This window comes from Silene latifolia, chromosome X (genome assembly GCF_048544455.1).
Source record: "Silene latifolia isolate original U9 population chromosome X, ASM4854445v1, whole genome shotgun sequence".
Classification (NCBI taxonomy): domain Eukaryota; kingdom Viridiplantae; phylum Streptophyta; class Magnoliopsida; order Caryophyllales; family Caryophyllaceae; genus Silene; species Silene latifolia.
The window spans coordinates 60,237,422-60,254,825 of NC_133537.1; the positions used below are offsets into that span (position 1 = coordinate 60,237,422).

At 34.5% G+C, this 17,404-nt stretch overlaps 2 protein-coding genes across 4 annotated transcripts; one reads left to right on the forward strand and one right to left on the reverse strand.

Moving 5' to 3' along the window:
* Window positions 1–94: 94 nt before the first annotated feature.
* LOC141623329 (uncharacterized) lies at window positions 95–12,736 on the forward strand. 3 transcript variants are annotated; one of them, XM_074439442.1, is made up of 10 exons: window positions 95–235; window positions 5,013–5,229; window positions 7,565–7,591; window positions 9,517–9,546; window positions 9,620–9,718; window positions 10,221–10,338; window positions 11,013–11,313; window positions 11,419–11,473; window positions 11,673–11,738; window positions 12,079–12,266. In XM_074439442.1, the coding sequence occupies exons 1-9, from the start codon at window positions 207–209 to the stop codon at window positions 11,697–11,699; spliced, it is 903 nt and encodes a 300-aa protein (XP_074295543.1). In that variant the 5' UTR covers window positions 95–206; the 3' UTR covers window positions 11,700–11,738; window positions 12,079–12,266. The 3 variants fall into 3 exon arrangements, with proteins under 3 accessions (XP_074295543.1, XP_074295542.1, XP_074295544.1); XM_074439441.1 differs by lacking the exon at window positions 11,673–11,738 and having other exon boundaries at window positions 12,079–12,736; XM_074439443.1 differs by lacking the exons at window positions 95–235; window positions 11,673–11,738 and having other exon boundaries at window positions 4,924–5,229; window positions 12,079–12,736.
* Window positions 12,737–15,167: 2,431 nt separating this feature from the next.
* Window positions 15,168–15,985, reverse strand: LOC141623331 (uncharacterized). The gene has a single exon (XM_074439444.1). The coding sequence runs from the start codon at window positions 15,832–15,834 to the stop codon at window positions 15,229–15,231; it is 606 nt and encodes a 201-aa protein (XP_074295545.1). The 5' UTR covers window positions 15,835–15,985; the 3' UTR covers window positions 15,168–15,228.
* Between the last annotated feature and the right edge of the window lie 1,419 nt (window positions 15,986–17,404).

The following is a 17,404-nucleotide window of genomic DNA, read 5'->3' on the forward strand; positions in this document are numbered from 1 at the left end:
AAACAAAAATTCATTTTTGAGAATCGAGGCCAAACATGCTCTTAAATAGGGTGACTTTTAAGTCCAAAAAAACCGGGCCTAAATTAGTCTTATAACCGATTCGAAGAAAAAAGCATGAAGATGACAACATACTTACATACTTCACCCAATTCAAACGTTTACACTCCTGAAAAGCCCAAATCCACTGAGAAGTCTTTCACGAGTTCATGACCTCGACCCGAAGAAAACCATATAGGTGTTATGAAATATTATTATATGGATGTCCATATCTTAGAATACTCTAGAATATATTGTCTTATAGAAACCTTCTCCCATTGTATTGTATATATATACCCTTCATAATGGAATAAGAAGACAGCTTTGTCTCTACTTTCTCCTCCCTAACTTCTCTCTACTATTCTCCATTCTCGTTATTTCACAACACGTTATCAGCACGAGTCTTAACCGCCTGAGCAAAAAGGGATCTATACTCTCATCTAAGATATGATAATTAGGAGGCTCGTAGCAGGTCTTATTTTATTATTTACCCTAATTCAAGCATGTATTCCTTTTCCCCGAAAGGTACGTATCCATATATACATAGTCATATTTACCTTGTGACTTTTCTTTATATTCATGAAGTATTGTAGTCCGGCGGCCACTTTTGTTTGCATTAAATTTCTTAAACTTGATAAAGAAGTTTACCGTGTCCTTATTTTAGTTTAATACAGTGAGTTATGTCTTTATACATGTGTGGGATGTTTTATGAATTAAATCATCAAATAATGCTATATCACTATATGGTTGCCGCATCATTATATTGAGATTGAGGCTGGCTTGTTATAACTTGGTTTGGATAATTTAATATGACCATATGAGTTGGGACTTGGGATAAATAATTTGATATTTTGAACGTGTATTTTGTTTCTTCATATATTGAATTACAGTCGGTCAATTTATAGTTGTGGTTGTTCTAAATTTTAGCAAAAGTGTGGTCTTGAATTAATACAAGAAGGAGAAATTCATTATAATGCATAATAAAGGTACTTACCAAATATTGATTGTGATTTGTTCGGTTATTGAGAGGATACTCACCTGTCACCTAAGTTTAACTTTCGGAATAGAGAAAAAAAAAGAGTTGAACAATCATAAAGACAGATTAGTCCAACAAAACAAAGTACCACTACAACATAAATACTAATCTCGGGTACTTCCTTTTGCTATTAAAATTCATGATTTCATGGCATCTGGTTTTGGGGTTTCATAATTGTTTCACCAATTGGCAAATCAATAGATAGACATGGTTTGAGATTTGTAATTCGTGATTATATGAATTATTAGTATTAGTTAACCTATGCCTAATACTGACAGTGTATTTGAATTCTGATAGATGCACATGTTCTATGATTGGATTACATGATTGGAAAATAATAATTTCTATATGTGATTTATGGTTTAATTGACGGTCATGTAAATTTGATGCGTATAGCGTGCAATAACATTAATTATGATGGTATGGTATTGAATTATTCAATCTTACATTAATACACGACGTTGATACTTTGTATCCAGTACAATATATTCATATTATATAAGTGTAAGTGGCCAGAAGTCCATGTCTATGAGTATATGAACCGGCTGTTCAATTTAAAGCGGTCTTTATGAAAGACAAATTTATTTGCGAATTAATTCTTATTCACCTGAAATTGAACAGTATAATGAGATATGAAATATAATGAGATTGAGATATGAAATTTGATTCATTCTTTGAAGTGAATGTGACATCTCATAAAGACTCTATCTGTAGCAGATATCGAGAATATGGCGTTATGATAAGCCTAGCATTGCGGCCTTAATTGAGCCTAATAATGTGGCATTTGATGAGCCAAGTAAAGAAGCCTTAATTGAGCTTAATGATGTGGCCTTATTGAGCCAAATTCGTTCATTGAAAGAAATGAAAATATCTCATAAAAATGAATATCTCATGAAAAGTCATGTGAGAATATGAGACTCGTATATGCAAGAGTTTCATATGAGAAAAGAAAAAATGATATGCAGCACATTGAAACACGCGTTGTGATAAGCATGCATATGTCATAATTGTATATGTTGACGATTATAATTGTTGGTCATATGAAAATACTCAAAGAGTAATATATTCGCTATTGGAATATTGACGAGTCTTGCTTACTTATATGAGACACTTATTGTGTCCTATGTCAGATGTCACATCATTTATCTGGCCGGATTCTTAGAAATTGACATGAAATAATTCAGATGTGACATAGTAAGGCCATCCGGGTTCTTATTATACCCGTTTTGATAAACCTGAAGTTTATCTTAAGAAAAATATAAGTGCTGAAACTCTCTCGTGTAAATTTATTAAAGGCAAGACATTACACGAAGACTGAGTATATTTAATATTGGAGATCACAGTTTGATTATTATATGGAATCGTTAGTCTCCGAATTGGGCATTGTGATTCAAAGACACTTAAAATCCAATCGCATTATATGTTACTCCCCAAAAGATTTTGTTAATGTACAAAAATGCCCATATAAATTCTTATCGGTGATATGAGAAATTAAGGTCTAAGGTGGTTATGGTTTTTACCACCTTAGGGGGAGAATGATAAGGAAAAGCTGGTAAAAACAAACAAGTAAATTATCCCCAGTTGAACCTGAAGTTCAGTGGTTTGTTTTCAATATGAAATACATCAAGTAGAGGTTCACGGAATTAGAAATGATGTTATTCATTTGATTATGAAGATGTATTATGATACCACTTTTATCACCTTATCAAAATGTGATATGTTACATTAAAATCTATGATTTAATTATAGACAGTTTAACCCTATATGTGGTATAGCGAGCTATATATTAGTCATAGAAAATATATGTAATGAAAATTTAGATTCTTGCCAAATTGAACAATAAAACACACGTGAAATATAGTGTGAGAGTCATATCGGTTCACATATTTATAGTAATAAGAAAATGGCAAGTTTGGCAGTTGGTACTCCTATGGAGTAAATAAATTTGGATGTCCCAAAAGTGACATAAATATCTGAATGATAATAGATGGCCTATATAGAAAAGGAATGGTACCAAATATATTCAGATATCACTGATTCAGTACTGACAATATCACGAGATGTTGAAATTATATATCGATATATTTAAGGAACCGATATGCATTTGCGCGCGGAATATAATGGACTGGATAATGGGGATCTTATAAATAAGTCCAATTTTGTTGTCGACACATAATCAATGATTATGAATGAGCTCATGGACCTGAAGTCCATTCATTGACATGGAGTCAATCGAAATTATGAATATTGGAAAGGAAACTGTATAGTTTGCATTATCGAGTCATTATCATGTGCATATAGAGAGTAAGTTTATCATTGCATATTAGTTTTAATATTTAATTTATTATTATTGCATATTTGTTAGCATATGTCATTTAGAACTTAGTTTCATATCATATATGCATGCACATGTTTCATAATATATAATTTTGAATGGATAATGATGGAAAGGAGAAATATATTTTACTCCTATGAGGATAGCTCCCTGTAGGAGCCTCTTATAAATGATCATCAATTTTTAATGGTTGATCAATTGAGTTATTGAAAACTCATGATATATAAACCTCTACTATACGATTGAAAGATATCGTGATTAATTCCAAAATGGAACATCAAAATTCCTATAGAGTTTATTTGAAAAGTTATTGTCTCAACCTGAAGTTTGAGATATTGAATGAGCTTTTTGCTAAGCATGTGAAATTAGTTTATGGTCCAGAAGTACCATAACGATTAGAATAATGTAGTGGAAATTTACAATGGAAAATGTCAATCCATACATATATGGTTTAGCAAATAAAATCGCTCAAAAGTATTGGATGATTTATTCAATAAATATTGGATTGATTTTTCTTAAGACAAGGATTAAGGAATGATGGCTACACTCTTTTTCCCTTCGACTAGGTTTTTTGTCCCAATGGGTTTTTCCTAGCAAGGTTTTTAACGAGGTAGCACTATAAGCGCATTATTACGCTATAGTCATGATCATCATTATTGATTGAGATGACAAATTGTTTTAGACATATAATGTTATGTCGTTTGTTGAGGAGCAACTATATCACTATTGCGGAAGTATCAATTGAAATGAAGATCCAAGAGATAATGAAATGATTATATCCAGACTGTGAAATCTTAAAGAAATATGATATCGAAGCGGTCATGGATTTCTATTGAGTGAAGATTCAAGTTTATCAACCACAATGGGTACTACTTCAACGATCATCAAGAAGCAATGTCAAAGCATGAATCATTTTTAAGATACACCAAGTTATGTAATCATCAGGGGGAGTAAACACGCGCTGTACTCTTTTTCCTTATCCATGGTTTTGTCCCACTGGGTTTTCAATGGAAAGGTTTTAACGAGGCAGCTATTATTATGCGTGTTTGAAGATTATTGTACTCTTTTCCTTTCTACTTCCTCCATTCAACTCCACTCTACCTATTTCACTAATGTGCACTATTCACGATTGTGTATTCAATTTCGATTTTCTCTCGATACGTAAGTGGAAATATATTCATGTGGTATCTTGTTTGATTCGTCTTTACGAGTACATTAAAAATATCTAACTTTTATAATTTTTGCAAATACGTAGCTAACGATATTTAGCGCGTAAAACACGCATTGGCAAACGTGAAAAAAGAAAGTGGTAGAGTGGAGTTGAATGGAGGAAGTAGTATTTTTTCCCACAGGGTTTTCCTAGTAAGGTTTTTAACGAGGCATGTTCTTCAGTAATGGACATCCAAGGGGAGTGTTATGAAATATTATTATATGGATGTCCATATCTTAGAATACTCTAGAATATATTGTCTTATGGAAACCTTCTCCCATTGTATTGTATATATATATACCCTTCATAATGGAATAAGAAGACAGCTTTGTCTCTACTTTCTCCTCCCTAACTTCTCTCTACTATTCTCCATTCTCGTTATTTCACAACAATAGGAAAGAAATACTTTCGCAAGACTCAGGATTCAGGAACAATGCGCTCTTAGCTATTTGGGGTTTTCATTTGTGTTTACCAATAATAATTAGGAAAATGCAAGTAATACCCAGATTCCGATATTTGTTATTTGCACGAAATTCCCTTAATTTTTCACAAGTTTCTTCATTCCATTCTACTCCAATTTGCTACGACAAAAGGAAGAAAAAATCGAATTCTGTAAGTTTTTCTATTCTAAGTTCTTTTTGGATTTTAATTTTGAGCATTTTAGCTTTTTTTAATGCTATAAATAGTTTTTTGATTGCTTAGTACTTTAAATTTAATCAGAAGATGAAAAAGTTGGGATCTTTATGTTACATGAAGGATTGTGAAATCGTTAATCAGTGATGAGGTGATCACCATTAATGAAGAGGATCGCCATTGTTAGAGCTTGAAGCTAAGGTGTTTGTTGAAGTGTTTAGTGAGAGAAAGTAGTGAGATATTGATGACACAGAAAAGGTAAATAAAATGAGTTGTTATTGATGAATAATTAGCTGTACAATAGTCAGACTGTTTATATACATACAAAGAGTCAACTATACAATGAGTCAATGTAGTAAACTAACTACCTTAATCTTCATAAGGATTTAGCTATCTGGGTATTAATTATTGGAGTTATTGTACAGTTATTGGGTGATTTGTATTGCATTAGATTTAACTGGGTAAAATTTGATTAATTTCAATTGTTGTGGATGCTGTAATCAACTTTTAGGCTGCTTAGCTTCTTAATTGGTTGAGTAAAGGATTGTGATATTATCGATATTAGTTACTCCCTCCGATTCTTTGGAATTGTTCCGTTTACTTTTGCACAAATATTAAGGAATGTAAACTGGTGTGAGTCGTAGTGGGACTCACCATGGCAACATTGAGCTTTAGCCGCGCAAAACATGCTCAAAATAAAATTCGAACAATTCCTCAAACGACTGAAAGTAGAAATGGGGTAATTCCTAAGAGTTAGAGGGAGTTCCATGGAGTTTGAATTTCATGTGATTGCGAGATAGATTTAGTTTAAGCAAAAGAGTGGAGTTTTACTGTGTTGGTTTTATTTTTAGTTTGAGGTTGGCATATGAAATCTTTTTTTGTAGGATATACTGTTTTTGGTTCCTTAGTTCATGAAAAGATTGTGTCAACTTTTAATGGACTAGTATAAGTGAGGAAATTCTAAATTCATTCGTTGTTAGAAGTTTCGTGTTTGAACATCCAATTTTGTTAACAGTTGTGGATGACTATTGGATTAAGAGTTGTATTAGCTGGTGTCTGCTGTGAAATTTGGAACATTAGGATAGCATGTGTGTACCTGTATTTTTATTCAACTGCTTTGCTTGGTAGAAGTTGGTCTTTGGTCCTCTTGTTGAGAGCTGTCTTTGATGCTGTGGAAGATGGCTTTCCTTGTTTCTCTTTACTTGTGAGGCATCTTGTGTTCTTAACGTGTAGCACACAAGCTTTCTATTGAATATCTAACTACCTGTTTGGTGCTGAAACAAGATCCGAAATTGTATGTTATTCTTACAATGGAACTTCATGAGAAGAAATATGGTATTGGAGATGGTGGTGTGGTGGGAAAAGATAATGTTGATGACTGGACTTGAATTTAATGTTAGTATTGTGTGATTCTTTGTAACATTTGTCTTTTCATCTGAATCTCTTATTTCTGATCTCTTCCAAGGATTTGAATTACATTTTCCGCTTGATTTTTCTTCACACTCTTTTTTTGCCTTTTGCTTCCTCTCTTCACACAATTTTTTTTCCTTATCTTGCTTCGTTATACTCCATTGTTTTCCCTCCAGTTTTTCTTTATTCCCCGTCTCACACTAATGGTTGTATAAGCCAGTTCATATTGGCCAACTCCAAATCATTTTGTGACTAGTGTTTTATTTTTACAAAGTTTTGGCTATAACCAGTTGGCAACCCTACGTTTTTATTTATCATCTATTTTCTCTAATTGCTTATTAAAATCCAATTCTAGGAGAGCCCAAGATTTACTACTATCTGGTTTTTGAATATGATGGAATAAAAAAAAGCGACTCACTTACAGGTCACTCTTGCGTAGTAGTCAGTCGACTCCCTCAATTTGCGACACCATTTTTGTTAATGGCTGTCCAAAAACAGCTATTGTGTGTTTTTAACACTAGGGTAAGGCTCTGTACATCTGGTCTCCTTACCTCGACATGAGCGGGAACCTTCAAGGCACTTGGGTAATGGTGTTGTTGCTGCTGCTTGTCTAAGCTCCCCTGTTCGTGTGCAATATAGGAGTGTGTACTTTGTTAAAATTTGAAATTTTGTTTGCTGTTTTCCCTCTTCCAAATCAGTTTTTGAGTTTCATCTAAACGTTTGTGTTGTTATGCTAAATGTTTGATAAAAGTAATTGAACTATTCCTGGTGCCTATATTGTCTTCTGTATGGTTCCTTTTTTGCGTTATTGCTTGTGCAGTTTTGGTGAATTATATTCTCTATTATAAGATATTGGAAAAAAGACGTTTTGACTAGTGTGTATTTTTGTTCTCCGTCATTCCAGGGTAAAGGACCCCAGGTGCCCTCAAAGGTATGTGACTTCACACTTGGTTTTCATTTGATTCCTGTTGATTGCTAACGTGCACATGTTTTATTATAATCCAAAATCACGCCAAATTTTAACGTACTAGTATAAGTGAGGAAATTCTACATCCATTCGTTGTCAGAGGTTTCGTGTTTAAACATCCAATTTCGATAGCGGTTGTGGATGACCATTCGATTAAGAGTTGCATTAGCTGGTGTCTGCTGTGAAATTTGAACATTAGGATAGCATGTGTACAGTGTACCTGTATTTTTATTCAACTGCGTTGCTTGGTAGAAGTTGGTATTTGGTCCTCTTGTTAGAGCTATCTTTGATTCTTTGATGTTGTGGAATAGGGTTTTCCTTGTTTCTCTTTACTTGTGACATCTTGTGTTCTTCATGTGGAACACATGAGCTTTCTATTGAATATCTAACAGCCTGTTTGGTGCTAAAACAAGGTCGGAAACTGTATGTTATTTTTACAATGAGATTTCATGAGAAGAAATATGGTATTGGAGATGGCGGCATGGTGGAAAAAAGATTTTTGTTGATGACGGGACTTGACGTTAATTTTAGTATTATGTGATTCTTTGTAATATTTTTGTTTTCATTTAAATCTCTTATTTCTGATCTCTTCTAAGGACTTGAATTACATTTTCCGCTTAATTTTCTTCACACTTTTTTTTTTTTTGTTTGCTTTTGCTTCCTCTCTTCACACAAATTATTTCCTTATCTTGCTTCGTTTTACTCCATTTTTTCCCTCCACTTTCTTTTATTATTCCCCGCCTCACACTAATGGTTGCATAAGCCAGTTCATATTAGCCAACACAAATTATTTTTGGACTAGTGCTTTGTTTTTAGTATTTGATGTTATTTGAAATATTTAGTGTGTTTATTTAATTTTTAAAAATTTATTTGTTCTTTTCGGATTTATTACACCTTTTTACCAAAAACATTCTTATATATTAATACTTGGTTCACTTTTAAGGTATTCCGGACCCTTAAATTTTACTTCGGTTTTCAAAATTGTTTTAATCTTTATTCTTGATTTAAATTCTAAGTTTTTATAAAAGAAATCCGAACTTCGATTTTAAAACCTATAAGTTTACCTTGGTTTTTGTATTATGTTTCACTCCCTTTTTGTTTTTCACTTTTCCTTTTCTATATTTTCGCATTTTAAGGTGTGCATTCAACCATGAACGGTTCTAAAGGATGATTCATGTCAGCCGACCCCAAATCATTTTGGGATTAAGGCTCTGTTGTTGTTGTTGTTGCTGCTGCTGCAAAGATTTGGCTATAACCAGTTGGCAACCGTGTGTTTTTGTTTATTATCTATTTTTTTTAATTGCTTATATAATAAATGCCAATTCTACTAGAGCCGAAGATTGACTACTATTTGGTTTTTGAGTATGATCGAATAAAGCAATGTGACTCTCTTACGGGTCACTCTTGTGACATAGTAGACTCAAATCACGACACACATTTTGTTTATAGTCATCCAAAATTTATTTTGCGTTTTAAATACTAGGGTAAGGCTCTGTATTCTGTACATTCAGCCCCCTTACCTCGACATGGGCGGGAACCTTCTAGGCACTTGGGTAATGTTGTTGATGCTGCTTATTTAAGCTCCCCTGTTCATGTCCAATATCGGATTGTGTACTTTCTAAAAATTTGAAATTTTTGTTGCTGTTTTCTCTCTTACAAAGCAGTTTTTGAGCTTCATCTTAAAGTCCGTTTTTCTATGCTAAATGTTTGATAAGTAATTGAACTATTCATGGTACCTATATTGTCTTCTGTATGGTTTCTTTTTTCATACATTCTTATTTGCATTATTACTTGTGCAGTTTTGGTGAATTATAATCTCTATTACTATTATAAGATATTGGGAAAACGACGTTTTGACTAGTGTGTGTTTTTGTTCTCCCTCATGCTAGGATTTTAACGGAGCTAAGGTGTCCCCAAAGGTATGTGATTCACATTTGGTTTCATTTGATTCATGTTGATTGCTAATGTGCACATGTTTTTATTATAATCCAGAATCACACCAAATTTGTGACTCGTCTAAAGCGTGCTGATAATAAGAGAGCCCTTAAAAGTCTCTTCTCTCTTTATGCAGATCCAGGGACCACTTTTCAGGTACTGCTCTTCAGGTTGTTAATTGTTGTTTCTCCAAGGATTTATTTTTAGGACTAAGATCAAGACAGTTGCTATTTCTTTATCTCCGCTGTATACACAATGTGATGCATTTATGTACTTCTATTACTAACATCTCTGCTAGTTGCGAGTCTAAGCAGGTTTGTTGTGTTTATATTCCTCATATTAGTGAAGTTTTTTTTTTAATCCATGATGCTTTTAGGATTTAATTCTTATGATTGGTAAGTTCTGCTTTGGATTTCTTCTCTCAACTTTCTGCTACGAAATGAAAAATTCATAATGATTTAGTTCACTTGTTATTATTTCAGCTCTGCGACTATTTACTGTTGAAGTGTTGATACATTTTACATAACAATTCTCATTATCGGTCATTGGAAAATACTCTTTTATTTTAACATAGGGTTAATGTTGCTTATATCCAACCCCTCTTACCTCGCCATAGTTGGGAGCCATTGGGTCACTAAATCTGGTCATTCTCTTTCAGAATGACGATCCGTGGAAGATGCGTGGTAGAATAAGCTGTGACACAGACTCTACTAAAAAAAGGCGGCCGAAATCAGAGCAGGAACGCGCTGAAAAGATCCATAACCAGAGGATGAGGCGTAAGATATACTGCTTCAGTTTCTTCATTTCGTCTTTTGTGCCTAGCACCATCCAACAAGTGCAATTGTATTTATTTCTCTCTTCAATGTGTTGTTGGGCCCGTTTACTGTTTTTCCAGTAGTTTATTAATGGCCAAAGCCACTAGAGGAAGGCATATGCCAACAAACAAAACTGAATGAGAAAACCAAACAATAAAGCCCGACAACCTAACTCATAAATCATAATCAAAGACTCGTCCAAACACAACAAAAACCAATTATAACGACCCAAAAGAGAACAAATACAACTTCTTCTCAAGGCTCTACAAACCAGCTGAAGATGTACAAGTATAACATGTCAGTGACTGCCAGCCTTCTTAGCCAATGTCCTTGTTATATTTCATATATTGACATCAAAATGGTGTTAAACATCGGCTGCAATAGCGCATAACGACTTATTTATGGGTATCGTTAGCTCATATTAAGTCACTATCGGCTGCACTTATCGCAGAACGACCAAGATTAAGCGGTGACGACTGATTCTAAGATCAATTATCAAACTGAGATTTTATGCCGTGCTTCATGGTTCTTTTCTGCAACTTTGCACGTCGTGCCCAATCCTTGTTTTGTTAAGATACATATGTGAATTACTTTATGGAAAGAAAGTTTATTTTGATAAGTTTGATGCTACATAGGCAAGTTCCGGAAAAAATATCATGGTGAAGATGATGATCCTGAAACCATCTTTGAAGCAACTTTGGGAGGTAGATTTTATACATGGTCTTTTGAATCCAGCAATGGATCTTCTCGACGTTCAAGTCCTCGATTTGACTGGAGAGATGCCTTTCGTGATACTAATGCCAGTGATAAAGGATGGGATACATTTAATGAACCTGATTATAAAGAGAAAACATGCAATGTAGGATTACCCAAGGATAGAGCATTGCTTGGTCTATCACCTAAGGGTCCTCTTCAGATGAAAGATGTGAAAAATGCGTATGACCTTTTCTGCTTTGTATGGCAATACAAGGAATTTCGAGTCATGAATGATTAAACCTACCCGCAACTCTAACCAGTTTTGCCTATCTTCCTTTCTTGCAGTTTTCACCTGTCAGCGTTAAAATGGCATCCTGATAAGCATCAAGGACCTACACAGGTTAGCATTTAAATGTCTAATAGGCTCTGTAACAACCTCCCAATTATATTCTCCTCATTAGATAATAATTGTCACCCGGTGTCAACTTTGACCAACATTTTCTCACTACCGCTACAACTATGAAAATGATCTTATGAAAATAGTAGTTTTGATAAGTCGAACATGATGAATTTTACATTGAAACTTTACAAATATGTAGATATTGGTCAAGTTTGACATCTTTTGACCACCAAAGTCAAATGAGGACAATACAAATGGGATGAAGGTAATATTTAGCTTTAGAGTTCGAGCTTGGCTCCCTATTTTTTTTACTAAAGATGTGTACCTCAAATTTATCTCTTTGTTCTTTGGTGTTAAATAGTAGCCATTTGATGCAGTTTTCAACGCTATTTTAGTTAAGGGTCATCCTTTAACCTGCCCTTTCTGGAGCCTTTTAAGTTTTAAGTCGGTGGGTGTAATGTCCTTGTTGGTTTCTAGGATATCACTTCACGATCTCAAAGTTACAATGCATCTCCTCTGTGATTCTTAACTTGTACATCAAATCTAAGACTTGGGACATAGGTTTCTGATCTCCGAAAGGTGACTGACTACTTTGGTGAGTGCAGGCAGCAGCTGAAGAAAAGTTCAAACTGTGCGTCAATGCCTACAACTCTTTGTGCAGTGCATTGTCCGAAGCCTGACTTCATTATTCAGTAAAGTAGTTGAAGACGTTTGACCTGGAAAATTTCGTAGGTACGCTTGATCTACCATGGTATTGTGCTATCTTACACCCCAGCTAATAAGAAAAACAAAAGTGTAGAACTTGGGACGCTTGGTTGTCTACAAACTAAAGATGTCTTAGCCTAATGTTTCTTATTAGCTAGTGTTTACACAATACCTATGAATTTTCTAAAGGCACATGTATCTTAAATAACAACTAGTCTTGCTATAGACGGATATATCCGTCTATAGCAAGAGACGGGTCAAATACCCTTAAAGTGGTGACATTTTTGGGTCCCACTACGCAAGTTGTTGTTTGTCTTATGCGTAATATGGTATGTTACTTGACCCGTCTTTAGTTATAGACGGATAGTTCCCGTCTATAATGAGATTTTGTGCTTAAATAATTTATTTCGAGTTCTTTCATGTATTGTTTCTGGGAAGCTAGAAAAGAACATGAAAGAGGATCTACAAGGGCCCTACCGTGAGCACTCAAGAAGTATTGGCGAGGTTGAGTTGCATTTTTTTTTTTCTATTTAAAAGAAAAAAAAGATTGATGCTTCATTTAGGAGTTTTTATGTGCTTCAAACGATATCCGTACTTTTTTATTGAACTGCTGACCCAAAGCCAAACTGGAGCCTGTTACTTAGGCCTGAAACTTCCGTGTATTATTTCGTACTCGTAAGTTTATATTTGCTCCTCTGTTCCTCGGTCAGGACATTTAAACACTTGTAAATGTTAAGAGATTCGGACTCCACCGCCCGTCTTGATGCTTCTCAGGAAAGGCCCAAGGAGACTCTTTGTATATTAAGCACTCCAATCTACAATGGTTACACACATGCTAACATAATCTATGCTAGACAGAAGTATTCTCCCCATCCTGGCTATTTGTTATCTTTGATTTTGGCACAAAGACTAAGGAAAGAGGAGGATGCCAATTATTAGATGAGAACTTGAGAAGTGGACCAAATTGAGAGTGTCATTGTGAATGATCAAATTGTCCATCAAAGACATTTCTTAAATAGAAAGGTAAATAATTGACTGAGATACCCCAAATGGAATCAACATTTTATTTTGAAGACTATACACTGTATTAGTCTAGATTACGATAAAACAAAATAAAATGATTTACAAAATTTGAATGTGATTCTTTTTATTTTGAAGTATGCAATTCTCAACTTAGCCTGTTATCCGGAGAAAGTCTGGATGTTAATGTGAACATAAGCTATACTCAACCCCTCTTTAACTCACGATATGTGAAATTCCTGAGGCATTAGAGTAATGTATATTAAGTTTAGAATCATGCGTGTGGAGGGTTGGGAGGCCAGATATAGTGTCGTAATAGTCTCTACCATCCCGAAGCTATGAATGCTCTAAAGAAAAGTACTTGTATGAATTGTTCAAAATCGTACTCGTAGTTGAGAGTAACAGGTTGGGATGACAATGGTTTGAGTCGAGGTAAAATTGTCAGATGCTAAACCCGTGTGTGACCTGAAAGGGTCCAATATGTGTGTGTCACAAAACCCCTTTGAAATAGTTAAATTTGATGAATGTTTGTAGCTGGCATTCTTTGTCTAAATGCAAGTAAAGTTGAACTAGTTGGACAGAGTTAAAGGTGAAGACAATTGATAATTTGTTAGCATGTTGAGTAAACGTAAGAGTTCCAAAACTAATATCACCATCAACCAGCCTAATAAAATTTTGTGTCAATGTAAGGTCCCACTTACTCCCACTAGATTACATTATTACTGCCGGAAACTAGAAAACAAGTAGAAATAAGCGTTCCCCTAGTTTTACCCTAGTCATGGGCAGAAAGGTAAATAGTTGAAAAAGATTTACAAAGAAAGCTTTTAAATAACTATTCTTGAGAATTGAAGATGGATCTCGTTGTGCTGAGTGCTGACATAATTCGACTTTTATTACTTTGTGTAATTAAAAAGGAGTACAGTTTAGTTTAACAGAGTGGAGTGGTCAAAGCAGTCAGAACTCAGAAGAGAAGATGCCATAGGATGCAATTCAATGGTTGCTACAACATTTACTCCTATTACACAGTACTTACTTACTTTTCCATCCTGAGTATTACTTCTATTGAATATTGATTGTAAAATTGACAACAGCTATCAATTACTCAGGCTTTCAGTCTTTACACACATGCTCTTCTCGTCAAACCTCTTTCTTTTACGCACAGTACTTGTACTTCTTTCCTATTTTCAAGTACCCCCTCTTTAATACTTCTAGACAAAGGAGTAAATGCCAATGTTTAACTCACTTATTTAGGAGCTAGAAACATGGAGATTTTAACGATTTTTTCACATTATTAATTACGTAGTTACGTTACTAAATAATCCTTATAAAACCATTATATAAACGAGCCTTAAAAAGTTAGAGCGAAACTGAGAGTTAATTTGTTGTTTTGTTTCCACACTTTAATAATTTAGTGTATGCATAACCTAAATTATTTACCAAGGTGAAAGAGTAACTTTTTTTGGTCGTTTATACAAAGTCCCAAACATGCCTTCAAAATACTTGAACAAGGTAAATTAATTCACAATTGAAGACAAATTACACACAAGACTATAGAAATGGACGCCATCTTATCTTACTATCTCATCTTTTTCTACAAGGAGTGTTTCTGGAGAGACCATTTCCTTTCGGTGGTCCAAATCGTATTCTGGTATCATCGAACGGCTCAAAATTTATGTGTAAAAATAAAGAAATAATGAAGTTTGGTGGGAAAAATATTATTAAATAATCCTTATAAAACCATTAGATAAACGAGCCTTAAATTATAAATTATACCAAACGAGAGGAAATGGATAGAGAAATGGAGAGGATCCATTATCTTTTTCTACCAAACGAGAAACTCAACAATTATACTCCATACTTAGTTCTGGGCCATGGGTCTAATGGCCGCCCTGTACTTAGTAGTTAGTTCCGTCCCTGATCACATTAATCACATTACACTACAACTACAATCATGAACATGGCAAAAATGTAGTATAAAAAATTAAACTCATTACTTAAAAGATAAATATTTACAAAATTTAATTAAAAAATCAAAAACAAAGGATAACAACAGAAGAAGAAACCATAACAGCATAAATCAAAATCAAAAACCCAAAATAAAGACCCCAATTCCTCTTAAACTTGCCAAAATAACTCTCATGTGGTTCTTGATAATTAATCTCATAATCCTCCCCATTAACATAAACCACCTCATTACTATTACCATTATTAATATTACCACCATCTTCTCCGTCAACATAAAAGCGTCCCAATTTAAGTTGACGGAGTTTATCCGTCGCAAGCCCAAGCGTCAGTTTATGACAACGCCGCTGATACTTAAGCCCATTAATGCACCTCAGGGTTTGCGCCACGGACACGTAAAAGATCAAGTGAGCTAACGAGAGAATCGCGATTGGGACCCAACAATGGCGGCATTGTAGACGTGGGCTTAGTGATTGAGCTGCGAAAACTACCGCAAGAAATAAGAAAAAGTGGTTGAAAAGCTTCCAGAGTTGTTTCTTTTGAAGGTCTACAGCTCGTTTTTTTTCGAGGGTTTTTTCGAAGTGGAGTTGGATGATTGTGTTTAGGGTTTGAAGTGCGGTTTCTTTTGGGATTATTGTTGTGTGGTGTTGGGGTTGGGGTTCGTAGTCCGCCATTAATGGAGGAAAAGAAGGGAGAGAGAGAGAGAGAGAGAAAATGAGGGTGTAGAGTGAAGTGTGGGTATGTAAAAGAGTAGAGAGGAGGCAAGTGAGTGAGACTGTGTGAGAGTTGGTGTGATTTGTGGGAAAATGTTTGAGTGTTTTGTTTTGAGAGTTTGGGATAATAGAATCCAACGGCTATAAATGTTGGGATCACCGTTTTGTGGGCTCCGCATTCTTGTCATCTCACTATTTTCGGTGCAAATTAATCTTAAACCCATCATCTTTTACCGTAAATTAATAATTACACCTTTTATATAGAGTACTAATTTTCTAAAAAAAAATAAAACTACATTTTATAAACTTTTTAACAAGTTATTCCCCTCAAATATTCTTAGGTCAAAAATTACACCCATTTTCACATTTTAGTGACATATTCCGTCAAAATTTAAATTTCCTGTTTTAAACCCTAATTTTATGACGAAATTGCCCTTCAAATATTTTTATATACTTAACTCTTCTCTCTCCCTCGTACCCTTCAATTCATTCATCAACTTCAATTCTCACCTCAAAACTCTCCCCTCTTCTCATATATTCCCCCAGTTAAGGTAATGTTCATTTTTAGTGGGTTTTTTCACTTTCTTTTGTGGTGATAATCTTAAGAAATTAAATTAATGATTGACTTAAGCAACTAACAAGAGAAAAACGAAGGCTGGACTTTTAATAAATTCCTAACAATGTGGAACGAATGTGGATGGTCGACATTTTATGTATTAAACAGCCTGTTTTACAAGATAAAATGAGGAGCATAATTGCAAAATTCTAAAGCACAAATGACAACAAGTGGACCCTCTTTTGTCTCTTAAAGAAGTCAAGACAGTTAAAGAGCAAGACAACTTCACAAGGTTGTTGCCTCACGCCTCAATTGCTGCCCAGGAGTCCTTTTGGACTCTTGTGACTACTTTTTAGGGCTTGCTTGGAATGTGAGTAATTATTAAGGGAGTAATAGAGCTAAAATGAACTATAAAACGGAGGGAAAGAATGAGAGTTGGAGATAGAAATAGATAGAAATGGGGAATATAGTGTAATAGTCACTTTATTAAGGGAGTAATTGTTCCCTACCTCTTCCCCCAAGTAATACATTACCTCCATATGGAGGTAATAATTCCTCTCTCACCTCCTCTTTCCACCCTCCATAACCACCACAAAGCACCAATCTCCTCTTATTTCTTCTTATTATAACTCTCATTACTCCTTTAATAATTACTCCAATTCCAAGCAAGCCTTTAGGTGTAACTTTCAGCTTTGTATTTTTGTTTTGTTGTCCTTTTAATTGTATCCCTTGGATTTGCTTTAAAATGAAGGGTCAAGATGTATTTAGAGCCTCTATATAAAGAGCTCATATCCCTTGTAACATTTCAGATTTGAATGAATGAAAATAGGAGGTTTTTGAAAACCCCAAGTCTTTGCTTAGTGCTTAGACATTTCATCTTTGCTTAGTACGAGAGAACCTCCATTTGCTTAGTGCTTTGGAGCGGAGTTGAGTCCTTGCTTCGTGATCTTGGACGAAACTACTCCTAGGCTTAAA

Bases quoted from the DNA above. Each gene is read 5' to 3' on its own strand.
- LOC141623329 (XM_074439441.1), top strand. From the start codon at position 207: ATGACCTCGACCCGAAGAAAACCATATAG. The intron at 7,592-9,516 runs GTATGTGACTTC...CCCTCATGCTAG, and splicing joins GACCCCAGGTGCCCTCAAAG to GATTTTAACGGAGCTAAGGT. The intron at 11,314-11,418 runs GTATGACCTTTT...CCTTTCTTGCAG, and splicing joins ATGAAAGATGTGAAAAATGC to TTTTCACCTGTCAGCGTTAA.
- LOC141623331 (XM_074439444.1), bottom strand. From the start codon at position 15,834: ATGGCGGACTACGAACCCCAACCCCAACACCACACAACAATAATCCCA.